Consider the following 25,375-nt stretch of genomic DNA (forward strand, 5'->3'; position numbering starts at 1 on the left):
CATCCTGCATCCCCTGGGCTGCTGCCCCAGCAGGTAGGTGTTCTCCCTCCAATCAGAGTTGCTGGTTACACTTAACCAGTCTCCTGCTAGCTGCCACACTGTCCCCCTGCTTATCTCTTTGCTTGTCAGCTGCTGCTCTGCCCTCATTTACCTAACGGGTACCTGATGCCACAGGCCGACACAGGAGATGCTTGGTCAGGAAGCTGAAACTGGTCACAGCAGGCACCAAAGCCCTGACAGAGCTACAGGCAAAGAGAAGCAATTAAGTTGGGATTGATTTCCCTCCTGCTCAGAGCAGGTCTGAGCCGGCTTTTTACAATCTTACCACATTTGTCATCGTGGTTGTTATCATTATTATTAGTTGTGCTGGGGATGGAACTCAGGGTCCCACACATTAGCTAAGTCAGATTAAGCAATGAGAGGTTCTCTTTTCGGGTTTGTTCCTTCTTCCTCCCTAATTCCAGTAATTAGTTTTGATATTTATTTGCTTGTTTTTAAAGGCGACACGGATTCTGAACAGCTATGCGGTTCTTTACACATGGCTTTAGCTTGCAAGCTCTAACCTCCGGGATTCAGCCCAACTTGAGTACTAAGCCAAGTGACATCTGGCAGTTTTCTGAAAAATCTAATAAGGGGGCTTTCACCTTTCTTGAGCTCATGGTGTCAACAGAGCTGGGAATAACTCTGACTTTGCTGATTGATTCCATCATCAGCATCAGCATCCCTGGCTATCATGCAGAAACCTATCGCCAACTCTAGACCTAGCCAATCCAAGCCTGAACTTTAACAAGACCTCAGGGGATAAGAACAGTTAAGCTTGAGAAGCCCATGAACTGAGGATTGTCCTGCTTTCCGCGATACTGGGAAGCCAAACCACATGGATGCTCGGCCCCCTCCCGCTCTCCAGTTATACTTTTGTTGGTCAAATCCAATTGGTTTGGCCCTCTTGTTACACTTTAATCTCCACCTGTGTAAGTGTGTGTGATATGTGTAGGTCTATGTGTGTATTGTCTATGCGTGTGGGTATTCATGGGTCACAGCACGCATATGGAGGTCAGAAGACAACCTTTATGCGTTGGTCCTCAACTTTCCACCTTGTTTGAGACAATGCATAGGGCAGGTTAGACAGCCCATGGGCTTCTGGAGCTTTCTCTCTCTCTCCATCCAGCTTTCGTCTTCCTGTAAGATTTCAGACATTTCTGTTGTTGTGTCTAGCTTTTATGTGGGTTCTGGGGATCTAAGTTCAGGTGAGCAGGCTCATGCAGCGAACATTTTTACCCACTAAGTCATCTCCCCACTCCCTACTTAAGTATACTTTACAACTCAGTGCAAGCCCAGAGAGATCACAGGACTCATGCGAAGTAACAAAGCTAATTAGAATCAAAGCTAGACTTGGAACCTAAACACTCTGTTTCCCAGGACCCCAGGCCTACGATATCGTTCACAAAAGCACATCTTATCAGTGCTTCCTGCAAAACAAAGTCTACTGACCTGTGGCAGGGAGCACAGTACTGTAGGAATGATAGCAGCGCTTCCTCCAAACATGAGGGTTCATTGAATGTCTACAATGTGCCAGGGACCATTCTAGAAACTGGTGACAAGCCAATGTACACTAGAGTCCCAGGTCTTCTGGGATAAGGGCAATATGAAGAGCCAGACATGTAACAAGCCGGCAAGAATATGATGCATCAGGTTAAAAAATACAGGTAGAGGGAAGGCAGAGCTAGGGAAGGAGGTCTTTCTGGTGGCGTGCCATGAGCAGAGAGGTGAAGGGGGAAAGGGGAGTGTGATGTGGTCATCCTCTGAGGTAAGAACATTCGCAACAGGGTGAAGCTGGGAGCTGGGAACACCTCAGACGGCTGACCATCTTAGCCTTATTAGCAGGCACTAGGTCCCAGAAAGAGATCCTGTGTTTAAAAAACAAAACAAGGTAGATGACTCCTGTGGTTGACTTCTGGGCTCCACATGCGTGTGCACACATGTTCATGTGTCTAATCATACGTGTATATTCACCCAAACATACATATATACATGTGCCAAAAATCATTTTTCAAAGCATTTCTGGTGGCTACTGACTCCAGGAGGCTGGTCTTGCTTTAAGCCCTTCCTAACAATTAGGTCCCTTACCTTGTGTCATTTCCCAGGTGGAAGATTCATTATTATCCAGAGCTGTTGGGAAGCTTACCTAACGTCACCCAGCACGTGACATATGTGACTCCAGGCACACACGCTGCTGTCCCCTAGCCACAGGGCGCGTGGAGAATAGTAAAAGCAGGCCTGCCCTGCAATTTGCTCACATGGCTCCTGATGTCGCCGTGTCTCCTGTGCTATGCTCCAAGCAGCAGCCCCTGTCTTCTGGGACGGCCACCACAGTGCCTTGTTTGGCAGACCCTCCCGCATGACTGCTCCCGCATCTACTGCTCTGGTCCATTTGCCCGAAATGCCTTCCCTTCTTTCCCACACAACCTAACTTTAATCCTTTCCTACTGGGTTCGAGTTCCCTGTGCCGGCTCTACTCCCTGAAGATCTAGGCCACCTTGACCTCTCCCCTGCTAACCGCAAGAAGCCTCAGCTTGCCTGCTGGAATTTGATGACACTTGGGTTTGTAAATCATGCATGCTCCCGTTTCATTCCCGAAGTAGCAGCTCAGCTCCACTGCGGGAGCGACTAAATCTTATGCTAATTTTAAAACTTCCTTTATCAAGTCCTGTGACATGTGCTGGAAATGTAGTATTGATTGTATTGGAGAATTGAGTGTTACTTACTGATCAATTAGGGCTGCAGGCCCTAATGCAGAAGAGCCTTCTCTCCCCACCCGTGGTCAGTGGTATTCAACGCAGTGAACATCTTACAGAATTGTCTTCCATTCTGACCTGACTGGATCTTTAATCTGCTTTCCAGCAAACTGGAGCCTGAGGTCTAACCCCCGCAGTGTAGGATAGAAGACATTCCCCCATCTCGGCTCTGCCATTTCTTGGCCGGTGCCTGTATGTCTTGGTTCACCTGGATCATTTGGTTTAATTTTTCTAGCATAGTTTCCATCTCTGTTTGTCATTTGGGGTGTTAAGAAGACCCCTTTGCACTCCTTAATGTGCCCTGGGAGGCAGCTCAGGGCAGGACCTGAGGTTTTGATCCCTAGAACTCACACTTAAAAAAGAGTTGGAAGTGGTGGCATACATTTATAATCTCAGTGCTGGGGAGGTGGAGACGTTGGGCCTCTGGAGCTCACTGGCCACACAATCTAGTCTAATCAGCAAACTCCTGTCTCAGATATCAAGGTGGGCCGTCTCCTGAGTACTGATGCCTAAGGCTGACCTCTGGTGTCCACACACACATGCATGCACCCCTGCATTCACCCATACACACATTCTCAGGCATACACTCCTGCCCCACCCACACTGATTAAAGCAAGGATCCTGACTGAATAGTAAATGGTGGGATTTCCCTATGTGCCTATCTATCCCTGGCCCTTACTCTAAATAAGCAATGGTTAAGTGTTTCCTGTCAACACCTAGATGTTCCCTCCTTCTCAGTTCTTCTGTCTGGATCGATCTCTACCCTCCCAGTCCCAGGAAAATGCCATCTTTCCTTTCAAAACTATGCATTTCCTAGGCCTGCTTCAGTACCCAGGAAACCTTCACTCTCTCTGTTGCCTGGTCCAGAATCCATGCAGTTGACATGACTTTTAGTGGTTCTTAGTAGGTACTGTCCTATATTTTAGCTATTTATATAGACATTTCATTTTTCTATCAGATGGGAAGGTAGGTTCTATAGGAATTAACCATTTTTTCCTATCTGTGGCTAACCCACTGTGGTGGTTTAAATGATAATGTCTTCAATAGGCCCAGATGTTTGAAAACTTTGTCCTCAGCTGGTGACATTGTTTGGGTAGGCTTTGGAGGTGCGGTTTTGCTGGAGGAAGTATGTCACTAGGGCTGGCTTTGGTGTTTCAAAGCCAAACATCATTCCCAGATTGCTCTCTGCTTCCTGTTTTCAGTTCAAGATGTAAAACCACCATATCTCCTCTCTGCCATCATGGACTTTTATCCTTCTGGATCAGTAAGCCCAAGCAAACTGTTTCTTCTGTAAGTTGCCTTGGTTATAGTGTTTTATCACAGCAATGGAAGAGTAACTAACACACACACACACACACACACACACACACACACACACACACACACAGTGTGTATAATAGATATTCCCTATCAGGTTTTCATCTGAGTCGCTGAAGGCAAGTACATCTTCCCTGGGTCTCATATCCAAGATCTATAAAATTTGCCATTTCTGCATCTGTGAGGAAGGACAAAACCTCATTTCCAAGCATTTGATGCAGGATTACAATAGGGATTGAGTCAAACAGGGAACAGGGAGATCACCCAGAGATCAGTATCCTCAGGAAGCCACCATTTCTTGGGCTGAAGAAACAATGGGAAGGTTCATGACAGACCATAAGAAGGTGGTCCCTACTACCCAGAGCTGCAAAACACACGCAACCTGGAAAGATGCCCAAGGCTAGCTTCTCCCTTCCTCCCACCCTTTAATCCCCTGTCTTTCTTCGGTCAGATACAGCAAAAATTCAGCCACCTGGGACCCAGGGAGGTCCAGCTGCAAGAAGTTGACCCTGATGTCATAGAGCAGAACAGTAGAAAGACAGATGTGGCTGAGGGCCAAATGGGGCTGGTCACAGCTCCTACTTCCTTCTAGCTCTTTAGTTGTATGCTTCAACCCATTGGTTGGCTAGGTTACTGAGTGGGTTAGTGAAGATATGATCAGTGATTTCCTCATTCACTTTGAAATATTCTTAGCTGGTTATAGAAAATACAACAAGGGAGTTCCATGTGTCTCTGGCACTGTAATTTTATTACTATGACAAGCACAGGCATGAGGCTTGGAAAAATCCAAAGCTTTGGGCTGAGGGTGTAGTTCAGTGGGATAGCATGGGCTAAATATGCACAAAGTCCTGGTTTTGATTCCCAGCATAGAAGAAGGAGGAGGAGGAGGAGAAGAAAAAAGGAAAAAGACAAGGAGGAGGAAAAGGAGGAGGGGAAGGAAGATGGGAGGAAGAAATAACCCAGTTTCATCTCCTTTCTTTTGCTATTTCAAATAACTTAATGAAGATCACTTACATCAATAGGGAGCCAGGTATTAAAATACAGACACAGCCTAAGAAAATAGAATGACCTTAACCTGGTTCTGTGACAAGGTAAGGACACAGTTGTCATCATGAAGTTATTTACTGAGTTATGTCCTCTCTTCTCTCCTCGTGGCATGCCTAGGCAAGGCTCAGGCAAACCACAGCCTGGCTGCAGGGAGAAGACCAGGCAGACATTTCCTTCCCAGCCCTTGCTCTTCTCCACTGGAAAGCCGGGTATGCGATGAAGTGGAATGGCCCTGGCCCAGGGTGGTGGCTCACACTCCAGATCTAGAGGGAGTCTAAGTTTTACCTCTAGCCAGGAGGCACAGTTTAATTTCCAGCAATGGGTGGGGGGATGCTTGGCATCAGGGAAGTGGCTTCAGAGCAGACATTGAGGAAGAACAGCAGCTATGGCTGGGATAACTCAGTTTTCAACCCACATGGAAATCCCTGTCCTGCTATTGTATGTTTTGGACAGGATATCATGTGCCCCAGTTTGGCCTCCAACTTACTGTGAATCTGAGAATGACCTTGATATTTTATCCTCTTCCCTCTACCTCTCAAGGGCCAGAATTACAGGTGTATACAGCCTTACATGCTGGCTTCTTTTGAGTCAACTTGACACAAGCTAGAGTCATCAGAGAGGAGGGAGTCAACTGAGAAAATGCCCCCATAAGACCGGGCTGTAGGCAAGCCTGTTGGGTATTTTCTTATCAGTGATCCATGTTGGTGGTGCCATCCCTGGACTAGTGGTCTGGGATTCTATAAGAAAACAAGCTGGGCAAGCCATGAGGAGCAAGCCAGTAAGTAACACTCCTTCATGGCCTCTACATCAGTCTCTGCTTTGAGATTCCTGCCCTGTTTGAGTTCCTGCCCTGACTTCCTTCAGTGCCATATAGCTGTGGTTAAAAACAATGGAATATTATTTAACATCAACTTCTGTGGACATATTAAACTTGACCAATTTTATTAGATCTTAACAATTCAGTAAAAACCCTTTTGATAACTATATTAAAAGACAGAATACATATTCATAAAAACCCACTGCTGAACTCCTTGAAGCTATGACTAAGAGCATATGCATTATCATCTAATTTGCAAGCTGAAGTAGCCACTTGTTTTCCAGAGAATGATTTTGCTTAGGCAAAAAGCAGTGGACAAGGGCCTGGAGTGTAGGGGGGGGGGGTCAGTTTTCAAAACTGTCATGCAGGTGTGAAGATCTGACTGCAGATCCCCAGAACCCACATGAAGTGGGGCAGAGTAACCCGTGTCCAATCCCAGGGTGCCTACAGAAGGATGGGTAGTAGATACAGGCCTTCCCGGAAGCCTGCAGGCCAACTAGCCTATGCCACAGTGATCAATGAGACGCCGTGTTTCAAACAATGTTCAAGACAAAGATGAACAGCTCAGGCTACCCTCTGACCTCTGCACACCTGAACTGCAGACAGTCACATGCACACTTCAACAAATGGACAAATAATGTTTGGCCAATATTTTCTCAGCCAAATGGGCTGCAAGGAAAACTAAACATCTCTATTACTGATGATAAAATCCAGATTTCACAACCCTTTCCATTCAATACTCTGCGCCTTTCTGAACTAGAACATTCCAGTTCCCTCAGATATTCTTCTTGCAGCTCTCCTCTCTTCTGGCTTCTTCTCGTGTGTACCTATGTGAGGGCCGATTCTCTACAGCTACTGAAACAGTGTACTGAATCACACCGGATGCAGAAACAGACCCAAATCTCCAGCTGTGTTCCATTAAGCCTCATGTTAAAGATACCTAGGAAAGTGTAACACAATGTCCTTCATAAAATTCTACTTTATTTTTGGAAGATATACTTAGTTTTTTTATAAACATGCTATATGTGCTAAGGTATGATAGATTAATTTTGAGACGAATAAAGAAACATTTGAAAAAAAAAAAAACGAAGAAACCTGGCAGTGGTGGTGCATGGCTTTAATCCCAGGACTTGGGAGGCAGAGGCAGAGGCAGGCAGATCTCTGTGAGTTTGAGGCCAGCCTGGTCTACAAGAGCTAGTTCCAGGACAGGCTCCAAAGTTATAGAAAAACCCTATCTTGAAAAACCAAATAAATAAATAAAATTTGAATGTTTCATTTTTCAGTTTGATGAAATATTGACAGACACAAGCTACATTAACAAAGGTGCTTTGGTATCCTCAGTTGTTGGAGTCTTGACACCAAAAAGGTTTCAGCCTCTCTAGTATGGTATAATTCTGGGGGCACAAACCCAGAAACCCCATTTAGTTACAATAATTTGGACCCCCTTTCCTTTAATAAGGTAATGATTAATTTAGAAAGAGCCTAGAGAATTCAAGGTAAGACTTTCTGACAGGGTGGAAGGTTGCTGCTGCCTCCCTTAGGAAGGACAAACACGTGTGGAACTCAGTTGTTCTGGGAATTCCTCCTTGGGGTTTTAGGTATCACCTCGGGGTCCACAGGTCTCTCTGCCAGCAGCTTTTGCAGTTTTTGTATACCCATTAGCCCCACATTTTAGCTGGCTACCACCGAAGTCCTTTCTTTGAGCTATCTTGCCCACTCTAGAATGCAGCCTTGCACGGAATGGCTCTCTGAGGCTCCCTCTGAGGCTGCCGGTGATAGATGCGAGATCTCATCCATCTCCTTGACTCTCTTCAGCTCTCAACAAAATGCCAGGTATCAACACATGTTTCCCACAGGATTGCTAAGTGACAGAGTAGGATGGAGACTTTGGATAGAAATGCTTCATTTACGCAATGCCTTCTCTCTACCTTACTGTTTCCTTTCTCTGAATGGCAGTTTTCTTGACGTATACACAGACCCAGGCTTCAGAGTTCAATGGATCACTGGCTTATCCCAATTTATCATTATGGAGGAATTACTTAACTTACTTGCACCGCAGTTTTGCATGTGGGTGTAACTAGACTGTTTTAACATAGAAGCATACAACAGATACTGGTATTATGCCCAATCCCCCCCCCCCTTTTCTGTGGGATACTTAAAGTTAATGATCAAAGATACATCAACCAAAAAGCAAAATACATAGCGCCCATTAGCCAGTGGGAAGTTGGTCCTGCTTACGTCCAATTCCTTTTCCTCTCTACTCAGTGTATGGAGGGAGGAGTGGAAATTTGATATCAACTGAAATATGTGCTTTAAATTATTTTAACTAAACCACGTAATCTGATATAGCCAATTCAATTATTAACTTATTTTTAGTACGGTTACTTTTGCCATTTTTCGAAGATTTACATTTATTTTCTCTCATTGATATAAATGAGTATTTGTAGGCAAAACTAGGCTTTTGGTCTGTGATCTTTCTGCCTCAGCCTCCCAAGTGCTCGGGTTAGGCGTGTGCCACCACACCTGCTTCTCCTCAGATCTTGATCAATTGCCCGTCTTCTATCCTGTGTGGCTCTGTGTGCCTCCTGGCCTTGCTTTCTTTCCATGTCTCTCTACACTGGTCATCATCCCTTCAGGGTTTTCCTGGCACCCGTAGGTCAGAATGGCTGAATTACTCAGGATTTTCCTGTTGTCCACAATTTTCTTTGATGTTCCCTGTAAACCCATAGCCGAGGACAGATCTCCAGGAATTAATCGAGAAGGCTCACGAAGGGAATGATGGATATAATAGGAAACTCTGCAAAGGTCGCTTTTTATCAGCTTTATTTGGTTTTAGCTGGACAGACCTGAGCCTAACTAAGGGAAGCAGTGGACTGGAGGGGAGTGGGAGGCCGTTACGTGGGAATGACTCCTATCTTTGAAAACATGTTTTAATTCCTCCGTCTAGAAGTTGTGACTTATGAAACTTAATGTTCTTTTTAGAAAGTAATTTTACTTACTTGTTTAATGTGTATGGGTGTTTTGTTTCCATGCATGTCTGTGTACCGTGTGCATGCCTGGTATCTGCGGGGACCAAAAGAGGGCATCAGATCTCCTGAGACTGGAGTTACAGATATGGATGCCAGGGATTGAACTTGGGTCCTCTGGGAGAGCAGACTATGCTCTTAGCTGCTGAGTCATTTCTTCAGCCTTTGATTTAGGAATTTTAAATAACATTCTCAGGATCCCTCCCCCTCTAGTTTTTGTTGTTTTGTTTGAAACAGAGTCTTTCTTTGTAGCCTGTTGTGGCCTTGAACTTGCTGCCATCCGTTATCTTAGCCTTCCCAGCGCCAGAGTTACAGGTGTGAAACACCATGCCTGGCAAGCTGTTAGAATGCTTATGCTCACCTTGGGGGAACCTAAAGGCTACTCGGCCTTGACATTTTCATATTCTTGAAGAATACTCTGGCAAAAGAGTTTTCTGCTTCCTGGAGCCCCCTCACACTCCTCCAGACCCGAATAAGTTTGTAAAATAGACGGCTTCCCTAAACTTAGCTCCCCAGGATGTCATCCAAGGCAGAGTGTAGGTCATGGCCACGATCAATCCATCTAGAAACTGACTACCGTCTAAATAAAGCATCCTTGAAGTTATAATTGAATAGGTTAGGTTAGTGAGCGCTCCCCCACCCCCACCAAGCTCCCGTGATTGAAGCCTTATGAGCATATATAGGGCGAGAAGATAAAGGGTTCCTTCCGGGGAGGGTGAAGAGGGACTCAGAACTAGAGTCAGAAGTGCGCCTATCTATCTGTCTAATTCATCCCACCTGAGTTAGAGAACTGTAGACATTTTAGACAGAAGACAGTTGGTGAACTAAGCATCTCTCGGAAGGTTCCCTGCAGGGAATGAGTCAGTGAGGCCTGTCAGGTGCAGGCTGCTTGTGGCTCCAGTCAAGAGAGGAAAAAGCCACAGGAGCGCCGTCCCTCTTGGAACAGGGAGTGCAAGCTTAGCTTAGCGTGATTCAGAGCTCTCCCCTGCTGGGCCAAAGCTAGACACCTGACTTGATCCACATTAGTCAAGGTGACATGTGGACACACATTTCCAGCAGTGAAGCTCACGGCTGGGAGTTAGATTTTTCAGTCCCATTGGGGAGGAAATGGCACCGACCTTCCAACATACAACCCCATTATGGTATTGTACAGTTTCTTCGACAAGAAATCCCACTTCTTGGAGGGAGGAAATGGAAGGGGAAATGACATAGCTATAGTATAGTTTCAAAAAAGTAAAACTTTCTTTTCTTTTCTTTTTTTTAAAGCTATGTGTCTTCTGTAATCTTTAAAAAGAGCTACTGCTGGCATTGTTTGAGAACATTGAGATAGAATGCCTTTATTACTTGTATAGAATGCCTCTCGCACACAATGCTCTTTGAAATTCAAGAGCACTAACGCTAACTTAAACAGTAAAATAAAAATAGACTATATATATGTATGTATATATACATATACACATACATTATATATATATATTTCCTCCTTCTCAGTTTTTTCAGAGCTGGCCATTTTCTCAAACACCAAGATGTGACAAATGCCACTGCACTGACCTGTCTGTCCTCTTTCTAGCTGTACCCAGAGCGATGCTGCTGTTTATCAAGTCTCTGCAAGAAGCCGCGAGGGGATGATCTGCTGTTCGGCATCCGTTGAGGTCCAGTGTCTGCAGGACGCGCAAGTGTCTCCTGACCCAGGAGGTGCCAGGGATGTGGTGGGCAAACATGAAACAGAGAGACATGAAGGAGATGACATAAAGCACACAGACGAGAAATGGAGCCCTTGTAAGGGAGAAGAAAGTGTGGGGGGTTGCATGTCAGCTGATTCCTCCCCCCACAAATCCAGCCACTCATGGTTGCCCCAGAGAGAGGCCATGTATGACTCTGGTGCTTCCAATTCTGAGAATCCTCTAGATGTTAAAGAGACAAGACAAAGGATAGAGCCGTACAGTTCAAACAACACACAAGACAATTCCTTTCATTCAGATAACACTACTGAAAAACAGGATGTATGTCAGCACAGGACAGGGCATGCAACTGAGCCGGGGTTAACTGGTGGTGACCTAGGTAGCAAAGGGGCTAATGAGGAGGGTGTGACCCCTCGTCATCAAAACCCCAAAGCACAGAAATACATCAGTTTTAGTCTCCCACTGCCGGAGGCCACCCTGTGTCCTTACCCAGGTGACAGCAACTCCATCACCGTGCAGCCCGGCCCACAGGTTTCCAGTGAAGACTCTGACAGTGACTATGAACTTTGCCCAGAGATAACCCTAACTTACACGGAGGAGTTTTCGGATGATGACCTGGAGTATCTGGAATGTTCCGATGTTATGACGGATTACTCTAACGCCGTTTGGCAAAGTAGCCTGCTGGGGACTGACCGAGTTTTTTTATTAGAAAGCGATGACGAAGAGATGGCATTGAATGAGTGTGGTCCGGGTGGGCGTGAGCATTTCCTCAGTGAAATGGGTTGTGGGCCTCGGGTGTCGGGTGACATGGGGCCTACGAATGCCACCACTGGCTTGTGTCCTTATCACTCACAACCCCAGGAAGTGGGGGTCAGGAGCAGCGGAGCCTCCAGGCATAGTCCCTTACCCCTGCATGCAGGAATGACTCTTACTCTGGGACCTCACCAGGATGGAACGGCTAAGATGACTGAACTGGGGAGGGCTCCACTCCCTACTGCTTCCGAGGCTGTTGGACATGATTGTCCAGGAATTCGGGGAGAAACCAGAGACAACCCTGAAGCGGGAGAGGAATTCTCCAGTGACAGTCTGCAGACCATGGATAAGGCAGAGACGGAGGCAGGGGTGAGGCCCTCGTCTGGGGGGTTAGAAAAGTCAGAAGTGAAGCAGGGTTTGAAAAGCCTGGCTGGGGAAAGAGCAGATGAAAAGCATCCGGGCAGCAGAAAGGCTGCCCAGAGACCCACCAGGGCGAGGCGGCCCGGAATGAAGGCAAATGCCAAGAAGCAGCTGCTGAAAGACAATTCTCCAAAAGACACGCTTGATCTGCTCCCCAAGGAACCGACTAGGCACCCCTTAACTGGGAACTATGGACAAGAGCCCACACACTCCGAGGCAGGAGCTGCTGGCTGGAATTCCCACTTCCATGCAGAACCGTGTATTCCACTTCCTGCAGAGCACGACACCAAAACCCCTCGGCCACCAGCAGACCCACTTCCGAAGGAAGGGGACACAAGCTTGGGGAGAAGAGGGGAGCTGTTTAATCAAATATTTGAAGCAAGCCAGATAGCAGACCAGACTGACCATCTTCAGGTAAGACCTGCTTTGTTTTGTTTTGTTTTTAAACGGCGAGAGGACACGTTTTGTGTGTGTGTGTGTGTGTGTGTGTGTGTGTGTGGTGTGTGGTATGTGTGTGTGTGTGGTGTGTGTGGTGTGTGTGTGTGTGGTGTGTGTGTGGTGTGTGTGTATGTGTGTGTATGTGTGTGTGTATGTGTGTGTGTGTGTGGTGTGTGTATGTGTGTCTGTGTGGTGTGTGTGTATGTGTATGTGTGTGTGTGTGTGTGTGGTGTGTGTGTATATATGTGTATGTGTGTGTGTGTGTGGTGTTTGTCACTTCACACAATTCTTGTACTCTAATGTAAATCAAAATAAATATTCCAGTGCCGTCGGGGTAGTTGTGAATGGCGGCTGCTGTTTCGGCAGCTAGGAAGGAAATCTGGCTTTGACAGAAGGCCCAGATAAACCCTGAGCCGTCCTAATTATAGCGAAGGAGCGATAGGTTGAAGTGTACTAATGGGATTCTGGACAGCTGCGAAAGAAACCTGATATTTTGCCTACGGCATGCGTTTTACTAGGCAGTGCTCGGTCTTCCGAGAGTTTCTCAAGTACTTGTTCATGGTGTCGCCTTTAAAGGGAGGGGGATCCCATTCTTTCTGGCCATTTTTCAGGTACACTTTGAAAATGGTAGACTTCGGCTTTAGTCAGAACACATAATGCAAGTGGCAGCCTTTCGGTGGGACTGAAAAGCTTACAGGATCCACTTGCCACACTGGAGAAAGGAGGAAAAGCTGATCTTGTGCGTGTGATGCAATGCTTTTGATTGGGCGTTTGCCTTATTTTTTGCTTTCCTTAGACCATAAAGTATAAAAGAGGCCAAGAAAATGCCAAGAAGAATGTGTATTGTTCCCCTGATAATGATTTGGGTATAATTTTTAGTTCTGATTTGAAAGAGACAGAATTATAGGAATAATTAATGCATAGAGAATGTTACGTTTCCTATACTTGTATTTTTAATTATGTAGTTTTATAATAGGTTTTGGGCTGATGATATGCTATGGACAAGATTTGGCTTTTGGAAACAAATGTCTTTAGGAATGTCTGTGTGTCCATATGTATGTTTGCACCCATGTATCTATTAAATTATCTATCATCTGCATATCCATCTATCATAATTATTACTATTATTACCCTTTTACTATACTTCTTGTTATTCCCAAACTTGAAGAGACACTGATATTTCTTACTACCTGGGAATCTATATTAAAAATCTGGTATTATTTTTATAGAAGAATAAACACTCCAAAGAAATAATCCCTAATGCAAAGTAGCTGAACTCAATGAGAAGAAATAATAGACCCCAGGGCTCTGGATTCCTAAAGGTCCTGTCATAAAGTAGCCAAAGTACAAATGTCCAGACCCGAACTCTAGAAGAACCAGTTGCTCTGTTCTGCTGGTGAAGTTGGCCAGATGGAGCCACCCTTTCTCCTTTCCGCTGGCAAACCAGCTTGGTCCATTGTGTTCCTTAAACATCCCACAGATCGGCTCACACACCACAGCCACAGGTCTATGCACATGACCGGTGCACGGAGGAACTTTGGCTAACTGCTAGTCTGAAGTGCCAGTGTTAACCTTTTAATGCCATTGAACACAGAATGTCCCTTTCTAGTTCAGCTAAGCACCTTTCTACAGTCGCTTGTGCAGTTAGAATGTGTTTCCCCAAAGAGGGCCTTTCCTCTTAATGGATGGAGGCAAGAGGAAGGTGGCAGTTGACCGTGTTGGCTTTAGACTCAGTCCTGTGAGAGCAGGTTCTAGATCTGTTAACTGTGGCCAGGAGGGAAGGGACCCCTGCTTTCCTCAGTTTGTGCCCTAACTAGAATTGGAGATGTATGCGTCTGTGGCCAGCAAGCTGGTTTACTGAAAATGCAGCTAAATAAAATGCCCAGTCTTTGGGACCAAGCCTGCACCCATCTGTCAGAGTTAGTTGTGAATCCACGTCCGTCCCCCCTTGACTGATGTTGTGCAGTGTTATTAGGTGATTAATGAAGACCCTGAACTTCCCTGTTCGGAAAAGTGACAGAAAAGTGGAATGTTTGGGCCAGTGGCATTTCTTCTCTTTAGATTAAAGCCGGAGGATTTTTCCCTCTGGGTTTGGCATATGTAAAAATGCAGATTCTTTTAGCCCTGTGAAAAGTTTCTATTTAATTATGGGAGATATCTATATTTCTTACACTCTATAAATCATGGCCAACAGATAGCAAGTGGCTAATTATTATTGCAAATTCGACATAGAAATAGGGGAGTCACTGGGAATTCTATAAAACCTTGTATAATATGATCCAGGGAAAAATGACTTTTTCCATAACTAAGTTCAAGTGCATTTTAAATATTTATTCTCTGACTCCTGAGGTTTGGGCACCTAGGGATTTTTGAATGCTTTAAAATCCTGCCTTCGGATTCATATTTATAAGTTTTTCCATCCTCAAGACTAGTCTTACCCACTTACCTCGAGCTGTCTCTTTGCAGGAAGTGACTGGCAGCTTATCTTTTAGCATTCTGTCTTCATCTGAACATCATCAGGTTTAGCATTCTGAGGGATATTCCATGCCTCTAATCGCCTGTGTTATTATTCTGTAAGGGCCTCCTGCAGAATATCTCCTGTCTGACTCACGAGTCTCCAGGTGTCTTTATTTTCTGTCGTCTCCCGTCTCTTTAACAAAGCCAAGCCATCTTGTTAGGCATTGTCTTGAAATAGTTACTGACCCAGGCTAGGATTGGAAAGCCCCCAATTTCTCTACATTTATGGAAGATTCCAAAGCGCCTTCCAGTTTGGGAGTGGAAAACAGAGAAGGGTACCCCAGGCTAACTTGAATCCTCATCAAGGATCACACCGCCAACTCTTCATCTTGATTTTGAGCTCATGTTCTTGATCCCAGGCCTGAAACTCTGCCCATCTTAAGTTTCTTTCCCCAGCCACGCTGGAGTAAGCTCACCCACGCCTTGAGTTCACAAGGCCTGTGTCTGCCTCACTTCACCCCAGAGAGCTTCGTGTGTCTTTTTGCAATTCTAAGACTACAAGTGGACAGTACGAGTGTGCAGTCTCGGGTCCTGGGAGTGAAGATCAGGCTGACGAGGAATTAGCACTAATCAGAGAAAGCGAGGCAACTCTTTGGTGGAGCAGAATTTGTTTGGTGTGTGTTGTATCAAGTGCTAGAGTCGTGGCTGCCACATCATAGGCGCCCAGTCACCGAGAGAATACGTAACCCCACAGTAGGAGGTTAACTACCTGGTTAGGCAGGATTCCAGCGATTATTGATTATGTCACAGTCTTTACTGTCCTGAGCACAGTCCGTCATTATCTCCACCTGTCAGATGCTGCTGGCCACCTCCCACAGACAAGATGCCCGTCCATCCGCTCTTCTAGTCCTGGGAATGGTTTGGTTTATTCTAAAGCCTAGCTATATAAACTGTGGGTCGTGACCCCGTAGTGAATGTGGGGGTCAGGAAAAGTTTAGCAATGGCTAAAGGTTTCTGATCATGCAACAACCGAAAGTTAATTCCAAATCAAGCACATTAGTTGCATTATATACATTAATATAATTACATGTGTAATATGTGCACAATAGAATTACATTATATACATTAATACACCCTGATTCAGGGGTGTTCCTGACTGTAGTGGCCCATGTCACATTGTGGGATGTCACTGCAGTTGAATTTCATTCAAAGAATCCATGGGGGACTGTGGAGATGGCCCAACCAGGAAAGTACTTCCTGCACAACCATGAGGACCAGAGTTTGACCCCCAGCACCTGTAGAGGCTGGGGTTCCTGGGGAGGCAGAGACAGAAAGGTCCTTGACGCTTGCTGGCCAACTAGTACAACTGAAGCGACAAGCTCTAGGTCCAATGAGAGACTTTCTCAAAAAAATTATACTAACCTATAGGGCTGGAAAGATGGGTCAAGAGCATAGGTCCTCTTGCAGAGGAGATGAGCTCAAAGTGCGTCACAGCTGCTGCGGATCCTGTGCCTTCCGCCTCAGCAGGAAACTGCACTCATGCATATACTCCACCCTCGTCACACACGCACGCGCACGCACGCACGCACACGCATGCGCACACACACACGGAATTTAAAAATAATTAAAATAAATCTTAGAAACATTAAAGCAGAGAGTGACTGAGGAAGATACCCAATGTCAGCCTCTGGCCTCCACACGTGAGCATGCGTGCTCCCCACCATATGAACACACGTGCACATACAGATCCTTAAATAAATTTTAGCTTGGAGTTAGGACAGAATATACAACTTTTTTTTTCCAGAAAGAGCCCTAAAAATAATTTTGCCACCTTGTACTACATATTTATGCAACGCGGAGGTCTCATTATTGACAAGTATAAAAATCAAAATAATATTAACTCTGAAAATCATTAAAGATACTTTCTACCTTGTGGAATCAAGTACTCAACCAAGATTTCATTCTTTAGGTAAAATTAAGCAGGCATAGCTATCTCGTTAGTATGAAAATTTACTTTTATCTTTAATAAGTGGTAACATTGTTTATGTGTCAAAGAATTGATGTGAAATATTATATTATCAGTAACTAGTATCCATAAATGCTTGATTTGTGTACTTGTTTTATGTGCCTGTGTGTATACCCTGGGATCATATACAGTCTCTTGGGCTGAAAGGAGTTTTGGGAGTGCAAAAAGCTTGAGCAGCCCGGTTCTGGAGCACCACACCTCACACCCGGATTCCCCTGTGCACACTAGTGGTTGGTGTGCAGTTTTGGCTTTTAGTGTCTTGGTGGACACATTCCTTGGAACAGTGGGCCTCTAATTCCCGGTAGAAAGGATTCATCCTGGAGGGGACGTGGCTACAGGTATCCCTCAAGCAGGGAAGAGGCCAATCTGTGTCCTATGGGGGGTGGTCTCATGCCAGGGTTGTAATCCCTGGAGGTGGGGTTCCTCCGCTAACACGTGGGGTGAGGTTTCCTGTCCTGGTGGGGCTACTGGGTCGATGTTCCAGCAATGCTAGCAGTGACTGCAACCACAGCAGCTGCTCCAACGCCTCTTCTCTGTGGAGTCAAGACTTAATGGGATGGACCTCCAGCTCCTCAGTAGGATTCCGGGGAATAGGTACACCATCTGGTACCTATCAACCCCCTTCCCAGCCTCCAGAACTGCTGTGATAACGCCCAGGCAATATCGGTATTGTCAGGAGGCGGGCCCTCGACACTCATGGGTATCAAGTTCTCTCCATGCTGCAACACTCGTCCCAAACCTAGTTCCCCTCCCGTCCTGGCAGGAGGGAGCTTCAGCAGCTACAGAGGATCAAAGGGACATGCTTGTCAGGTGCTGGGGAAGATCTTGTGGGACACATCTCATCCTATAGTCAACATGCAGCATTATGCCCCTCTTTCCCACAGCCATCATTGCTGGTCCTAAATGCTTAGTGTGTGTGGGGGGGGGCTGTAAATAAAAGGGCAATGTGGGTTCTCTTGGGAATAACGCAAGCTTGGCCAAGACTTCACAGACAATGGATAGGACCTGTTTGCCTAGAAATCTACAACCTTGATGATCCAATATGGCTTTAACCTTAAGCCTCTTGTGCCTCAACAAGAGCAACTGACTCAGTTCTGTCAGGAAATCAACCACGGGAGCTTGCTCCTGCTGAGAACGCAGTGGGAAGAGGTGTCGCTCCTGGCTGCTCACGGAGGCTGTCCTCTCTTGCTTTCCCCATCACTAACCACCCTTTTTGTCATGCTTGGTATGGTTGCTCCCTACCTCTTATCTGCCTTTCTGCTATCTGTGGTTTCAGAAAGAGATCATTCATAAGAGTTAACTTGTAAGGCATTCTGAGCAGTGTAATAACATCTTGTGTTATATAGTTTGGCCCCAGGTAGCATATAAACCCCTCCTCTGTGCAGAGAACCACACTGCATGTGTATTCACCCTGTCAGTCCTTTAGGAGCAGTCTTGACTGCTGTGGTATCACAGCGCTTGTTCAGGCACCTTATCCAATAATGGCCCTTGAAGTATAGGAAGAGTAATGTTGCACCTCGGAAAAGTCAGACAGAGGCCACTAAGTGCTTCCTTCATGTAGGAAGGAGGAAGTTTCCAATGTAATAAGGAAAGAGAAGGAAACAGCATGCTGAGATACCTAAGATCTACGGTAACAGCAGAAGCCCTGCTCACAGGTGCAGGAAGAATAAGACATTTTGCTCATTGTGCTGTTGTGCTCCAGACTTCAAAGTCACAGCCTTGGTCCATGGTGTAACAGAAAAGGCCCTGAAGGGTAGGGTTGGGTGCCGTCCACAGTTGCAGACATCACCAGAGGTCCAAGAATGTGTCTCCCATGAGCAAAGGGGGTACTACCGGACAGAGTGTGGGCTTGAGCCTTGGATTTGTTCCCCATCCTACTACTTTCTGACACTGAGGAAAATCATATTAAACCTTCTCGGCTTCTCACCTGGAAAGCAAACAGTGATAATGTCACTGCTAAAGTGTCATAAGGGGTCCGGAGAGACGGCTCAGCAGTTGACAGCACTTGCTGCCCTTGCGGTGGAACAAGGTTGCATTACCAGGACTCATATCAGGTGGTTCACAACCTCCTAGCTCTGGGAATCCAATACCCTTTTCTGGCCTCTTCAGGCTCCAGGTACACATGTTTTATATATATATATATATATATATATATATATATATATATATATATTCAGACATATAAAATAATAAAAATAAAGAATTTTTTAAAAAAATATTTGCATAGCACTATAAGTTTGAGACCAGCTTGGTCTACATGGCAAGTTCCAGCCAAGGTTTCAGGTTTGACACCATGTCTCAAACAAACAAACAACAACAAAAATATCTGAAGGATTCAAGATTACATGTAAAGTGCCGAACACATTTAATAACTAATGATATTACCACTTTTATTTTATGATTTTTCTCCTCTTTTGCTCTTGTTATTAGATTTTGGCAATGCTAAGGATTGAATCTCATGGTTTGCATGCCTTCAACAAGTACTCTATCCCCATTCAGAATTCATGCCTTACTAAAGACTTTTTTTTAAGATAACTGTATATTCACATTTAAAAAAATGACTCAGACTTCCTTGCTCATCTTCTCCCTCCTTCCGCTCCTCATTGGGACCTTGGGAGCTCAGTCCAGTGCTCCAGTGTGGGTCTCTGTCTCTATCTCCATCCATCACCAGATGAAGGTTCTATGGTGATATGCAAGATATTCGTCAGTAGTGCTATAGGATAGGGTCATTTCAGGTTCCCTATCCTCAGCTGCCCAGGGGACTAACTGGGAACATCACCATGGGCTCCTGGGAGCCACTCTAGGGGATGCACCCACCCACTGAGACAATGGGACTGATCTATTGGGAGCTCACCAAGGCCAGCTGGACTGTGACTGAAAAAGCCTGGGATAAAACCGGACTCTCTGAACATGGCGAACAATGAGGGCTGATGAGAAGCCAAGGACAATGGCACGGGGTTTTGATCCTACTTCATGTTCTGGCTTTGAGGGAGCCTAGCCAGTTTGGATGTTCACCTTCCTAGACATGGACAGAGGGGGGAGGACCTTGGACTTTCCACAGGGCAGGGAACCCTGACTGCTCTATGGACTGGAGAGGGAGGGGGAGAGGAGTTTGGGGGAGGGGAGAAGGATGGGAGGAGGGGGAGGAAAATGGGAGGCTGGGAGGAGGTGGATACTTTTTTTTCCTTTTCTCAATAAAAAAAAAATGACTCAGAATAGCTCCATCAAAGAGATCTCCTGTGTCTCCTTGAACTGTTCACTGAACCCATACCCCTCCTGCCCTTTTCTTCTCTATCCCAGGTGACTGCTGATCTGCCCTTCAACCCTAAAATCCTATAGAAACTGAATTAGAAAGTATGTAACCTCTGGGGAATTTCCCCCCTTAGCACAATCCCCAGTTATTCATCCAGGTTGTGTGCGCTGGAAGTTCAAGCCTTTTCTTGCTAAGCAGTCTTATGTGAGGCTTGTGCATCCTGGAGTTTGTTTAATGACTTACGGACTAAAGAACATTTGAGTCAATTTCTGTTTTGTTGTCATGGATAAAACATTTGTTGTTAAGTTCTTACTTCTCTGAGTCCAGAGCCGGGTGCCCTGGTTTCATTCCTGCTGCTGTATAAAATACCTCAAAAAAAAAAAAAAAAAAGCAATTTAAGGGAGAAAGGATTTGTTCAGTTCACATTTCCAGGTCCCAGGGAAGTCAGACTTGGGGCAGCTAGTCACATCACACCCACAGGCAAGAGCAAATGAACACGCGCAGCTCGCTGGCCTGCTTCCGCTCTTCTCCATTTCTCCACTATACAGTTCAGCGCCCCTTGCCTAAGGAATGGTGCTGCCCACGGTGGGCTGGGCTGGGAGGATGGAAAGTTCCAAGCCAACTTGGGCTGGCTACAGAGTAAAGTCAAGGATGGCCTGATTATATCAAAACCCTATCTCAGAAAGTTCCAACAAAATCTCCAAAACAAAATGGTGATAGAACAATGATAGAGCATGATAGGTCATGACCCCTTGGGGGGGGGTTGTCAAATGACCCTTTCACAGGAGTTGCCTAAGACCAGCAGAAAACACAGATATTTACAGTACAATTCATAACAGTAGCCTAGTACAGTTATGAAGTAATAACGAAAGTAATCTATGATCGGAGGTCAGCACAACATGAAGAGCTGTATTAAAGGGTCGCAGCATTAGGAAGGTAGGGACTACTGTGACAGAGGCAGAGGGACAAAGACCTTGAAGTCTGTATAGCGCAGTTCCTACAAAGTATTGAATTTCTGTCCCCTAAAGTTGCCAGTTGCTGTCTTCACCTCCTGGTCCCCAGTTGTATTATAATGTGGCAGCTTGTCTTCTGGGCTGAGTAAATTTAAAATCCTGGAAGTATGACTGAAACTTGGGGTTCACATGCGTCCGGCACATGTGCTTGGGAGGTGGTACAAGAATGCGCATATCAGAGTTTCCAACCTGTGTTGACTGACCTGTCACAGGCAGGGTGTGTCGGTTTCACAACAGCAGTTAAAACAGTGGCTGCAGAGGACTGAGAAGCCAGCTCCCGGGTGACAATGGCAGGAAGGGCAGAGGCTACCCAGGCTCGTCTTTCTCCTAGGGCGTGTGGCAGTTGAGCCTCCTGTCAACACCATCCTAAGGCAGGGAGGGACTCAAACATTTGTTTTGTTTTAAATCACAAAACCAGCTACACCATGTCTTCCAAACACCAGTAGCTGTCCTGGATGGGCAAGATCCTGTTCAGGCTCCCTGTAGTCGCTGTTCTCGGTGTCAACAACCAAATGAAATTAGTACTTGCTGCCTCAATCTTTCTGGGTGGTCTGTGGGTCATCTGGTTCTAAGTTCAAGTTTTCCAAGCCTCATGGTTATCCTGGTGAATCAGATTTGCTTTTATTTTATTTATTTACTTTTTAAATTTAAAAATAATCTTTTTTCTTTTTCTTTTCTTTCTTTCTTTTTTGTTGTTTTGTTTTGTTTTGAGACAAGGTTTCTCTGTATCTTTGGAGCCTGTCCTGGAACTCACTCTGTAGACCAGGCTGGCCTCAAACTCACAGAGATCTCCCTGCCTCTGCCTCCTGAGTGCTGGGATTAAAGATGTACACCACCTCTGCCTTACTTTTCATTTTGCATACCAATCCCAGTTCCCCTTCCCTCCCCTCCTCCTGCTCCCCACACCACATCCACTCCTCAGAGAGGGTAAGCCTTCGCAGGGGGAGTCAACAAAGTCTGGCACATCAAGTTGAGGCAGGACCAAGGCCTCCTCCCTGTATCTAGGCTGTACAAGGAACCCCCCCCCCCTCCATAGGAAATGGGCTCCAAAAAGCCAGTTCAGATTTGCCTTTAAACTCCATCCTCTGTGAGCACCAAGGTTCCAGAGCGCAACATCTTTCCTAGACTAGAAAGCTCTTAAGCGGCCTGGGATGAAGGGCAGTGGTAGAGTGCTTGCCTAACCCCCAGGATGGGGATAAAAGTGAATGAGTAAATGAATGAATGAATGAATGAATGAGCAAATATCTGAAGGCGTTTTCCTCAGTTCCTTTTGAATCTCCTGAGATTTGCCTCCTGTGTTCTGTCTACCACCAGAGGTCCACAGCCCTCAGGACTGCAGTGAGGCTCGGACATTGAGAGTTTTTACAGCTCTCAGCTGATTCTTTAACGTCCATGGTGCAGGAGCCGAGGTGTGCTACAGAACCCTGTGTGGTGACTTTTGAAGTTGTACCTCGGAGATTCTGATGTCAGTGTGGCTATCCCTGTGGTGGGGATTGGGCATGATGCCCTTATAGAAGCTCAGCTAGCTTAACACACAACCCAGAAAGAGAGTCTTGAGGCACACATGGAATGAGATGCAGACCCTGGGGGCTTCAACTTGAACCCTGCTGAGCAGAGGTATAGAGACCTGAAGAATAGTTATACTCACCTTAAAACTTTCCAAAATTTTAGCTATGGAACAAAGCATTAGATGAGTTAGTACTACTTTTCTAATGGTAGTCATGGGATTGTTCACCTAAGTATGTCCAGCCTATGGTCCATGAGACACATGCATCGTGGGATAGCTATAAATGGGGCCCCAAACAAAACTGTAAGCTAACTTAAAATGTTATGAGATTTTTTTTGTGTCTGTGTGATTTTTTTTTAGAGTTCAATTGTGCAGTTGTTGAGTATGAGCATTGTAGATAATAATGTTGGATCTCAATGTCAGAAGGTTAGACAAGTCTGGGGCTAAAGTGTTTCTGCTTTCCTGGGCTCTACCTCACATCCGGCAAAATTTCACACTTGACATACGAGAACAGGGAAGTAAATTCCTTGTGGGTTATTTGGAAAATAGATCATTCTAAAATCTGAGATCACTGGTTGGCTATCTGTGATAGCATAATGATGGGATGACGTGGACTGCAAATCCTCACTACCTTTTAGTTGGGGCAGACAGAAGTCAGGAGCAGATCTCAGAGCCCGCTTACTACACACACACTCTTAGATACCAGGCCAGCTGCTGACAATCCAGACCCTGGAACAAATTTCTCGACAGGGCCCAGCTATTATAGCAAAAGCTGGTAAATGTCATCTCTACTTTCTGCTTGAGGTTCTATTCTGTAATTTATTCCAGCAACTCCCATTTAGTGCAGCTACTCCCTCTGCCTCGCAAGGTATTGCAAAGGAACCGACATCATGCTGTTGACATAGCTCAAAGCTGGTATTCCCCCACACCAGTTCATTACAGAAACATTCCAAAACTCTGACAAAGCGACATCTCCAGGGACCTAAGGAGAGTAAACGTCAAGTTTGCTCTGAGTCTAGGAGGCCATTTTGAAAAGTGAAGGCCGGGGTCATTTATATGGATACACAGGCATCTGAGTCCCACACCAAATCTGCCTTTTTAGTAAGTTCCCAGAGTGACTCTTGAGGGTAGTTCAGTTTGAAGCTGTGTGCTTAACTAGGCAAATCCAGAGAGACTACTGCAGTCTGGGTTATTTCTGTAAAAATTCGCCCAGTGTGGAAACAATGGGAAGACTGGGACTCAAAAAGCTTAATCCTCCACCCTCCGAGGAACAAGAGCCCCTCCTCCCTTACTACCGCAACTTTTCTCCCCTTCCGAGCTTTAAGCGAGGCCTGTGCTTCACCTGTCCGTACAACTGAAATAAACACAGACCCTGGTTTACTGTAACTAATCCAGAACAGGTGTGTCATTTGCAGCTGAGTTTTATTTTGAGGAGTACAGCAACAGGGATTTGGATGACAGCAGGAGAGCTAGCAAGAGGAGGGTCATTGAACTTTCAGGGTCTCTTTAACTCACCCCTCACCAATACTTGTGGTTGGATGGTATGAGGAAGGTCATTGGGCTTTCAGGGTCCCTGTAACCCATCCTGCACTACTGCCTTTGGCTGGAGCTAGAAGCCATAATCAGGTTTTATTGGCTTGTTTGGGTGTTTCTGTGACTGAAGATGAGCTTGCATCTCTGAAACAAGATGGGGAAAAGGACATTGAAGTAACCAATCACAGACTGACTGAAATAACTGTGGTCATCAAGGTAGTGCAGCCACCAAAACATAAGTAGATGAGTCAGTATGAATAAAGGGTCAAATACTGCATTGAAAATGGGTTTACAATAACACAGCCTTTCACATTTTAGGGAATATTAGCACATGCAATGCTGATAAATAGGCATGAAAGAAAATATTGATGCCTCCCAATGGTCCCTAGGGAGTTTCTAATGGGTCTCTTGGTTAAACAATAAAAAATCCTATAAACCAATAAGGAAAACATTAGAAACTATTCTTTTTTTTCTTTTTAGTTTTTCTGTGTAACAGTCCTGGTTGTCCTGGGACTAGATCTGTAAATCACACGCACAGAGACAGAGAGAGAGAGAGAGAGAGAGAGAGAGAGAGAGAGAGAGAGAGAGACACACACACACAGACACATAGAGAGACACAGAGAGATAAATATACTTTTTTAAAATCTCAAAGGATGATAGCATCAAGTTGAGATTATGGGGATGTGGCTATATTTGCTAACAGGTGCATAGTTTGGCAGTTTTGTTTTGATTTTTTTAAGGGTAAGAGAACTGCTGGCCATGATGAGGCAGTTTCTCTTCCCAGTATTTACTCTTACGCAAGCCTTCACGCTCACCCGCAGACTCTGTAACATATGGCTGCTATGAAATTCGTCGTGTGTATCGGAACTTTTGATCCTGTGACGCGATGACGTCATGTACAAAGTTCATGGTCAAAAACTGCGATCTAGTTGCAAAACAAAGAATTGATCACAGAAAGTCTCATACTGTTTCAAGCATGCTTATGATTTAGTGTCTGGCCCCATTCGTCACTGTCTTCAGCTTCATGCGGTCACATGTGTGGGCCACAGGTTGACCATACCTGAAAGGCCATGTTGAGAGAATGTCTAGACAGACTACATAGCCTGTTCAAACAATGGCCACATCACAATTTAACAAGGCCTATTACAAAGTTATACATACCACACGGTCCAGTTTGTGTCCCAAAGCCAGTCTGTCATAGTATATATTATATCAAATGATAGCAAATGCTGGGGCGGGGGGAGAGGCAAGAAACCCCTAGACGCTTCTGGTAGAAATATAAACTGCTATA

At 45.4% G+C, this 25,375-nt stretch overlaps 1 protein-coding gene across 1 annotated transcript in view; it reads left to right on the top strand.

Moving 5' to 3' along the window:
* Positions 1-19,313, top strand: part of LOC121440591 (alpha-protein kinase 2-like) — a 41,875-nt gene extending 22,562 nt beyond the window's left edge. Inside the window, exons 4-5 of the mRNA XM_041641352.1 lie at positions 10,573-12,271; positions 19,209-19,313. Of these exons, the coding sequence (XP_041497286.1) occupies positions 10,573-12,271; positions 19,209-19,313 (1,804 nt within the window). The remainder of the gene's footprint in view (positions 1-10,572; positions 12,272-19,208) is intronic.
* The last annotated feature ends 6,062 nt before the right edge of the window (positions 19,314-25,375 follow it).

This window comes from Microtus oregoni, unplaced genomic scaffold (genome assembly GCF_018167655.1).
Source record: "Microtus oregoni isolate MIOR12 unplaced genomic scaffold, Mior012 000069F_ref0000032, whole genome shotgun sequence".
Taxonomy (NCBI): domain Eukaryota; kingdom Metazoa; phylum Chordata; class Mammalia; order Rodentia; family Cricetidae; genus Microtus; species Microtus oregoni.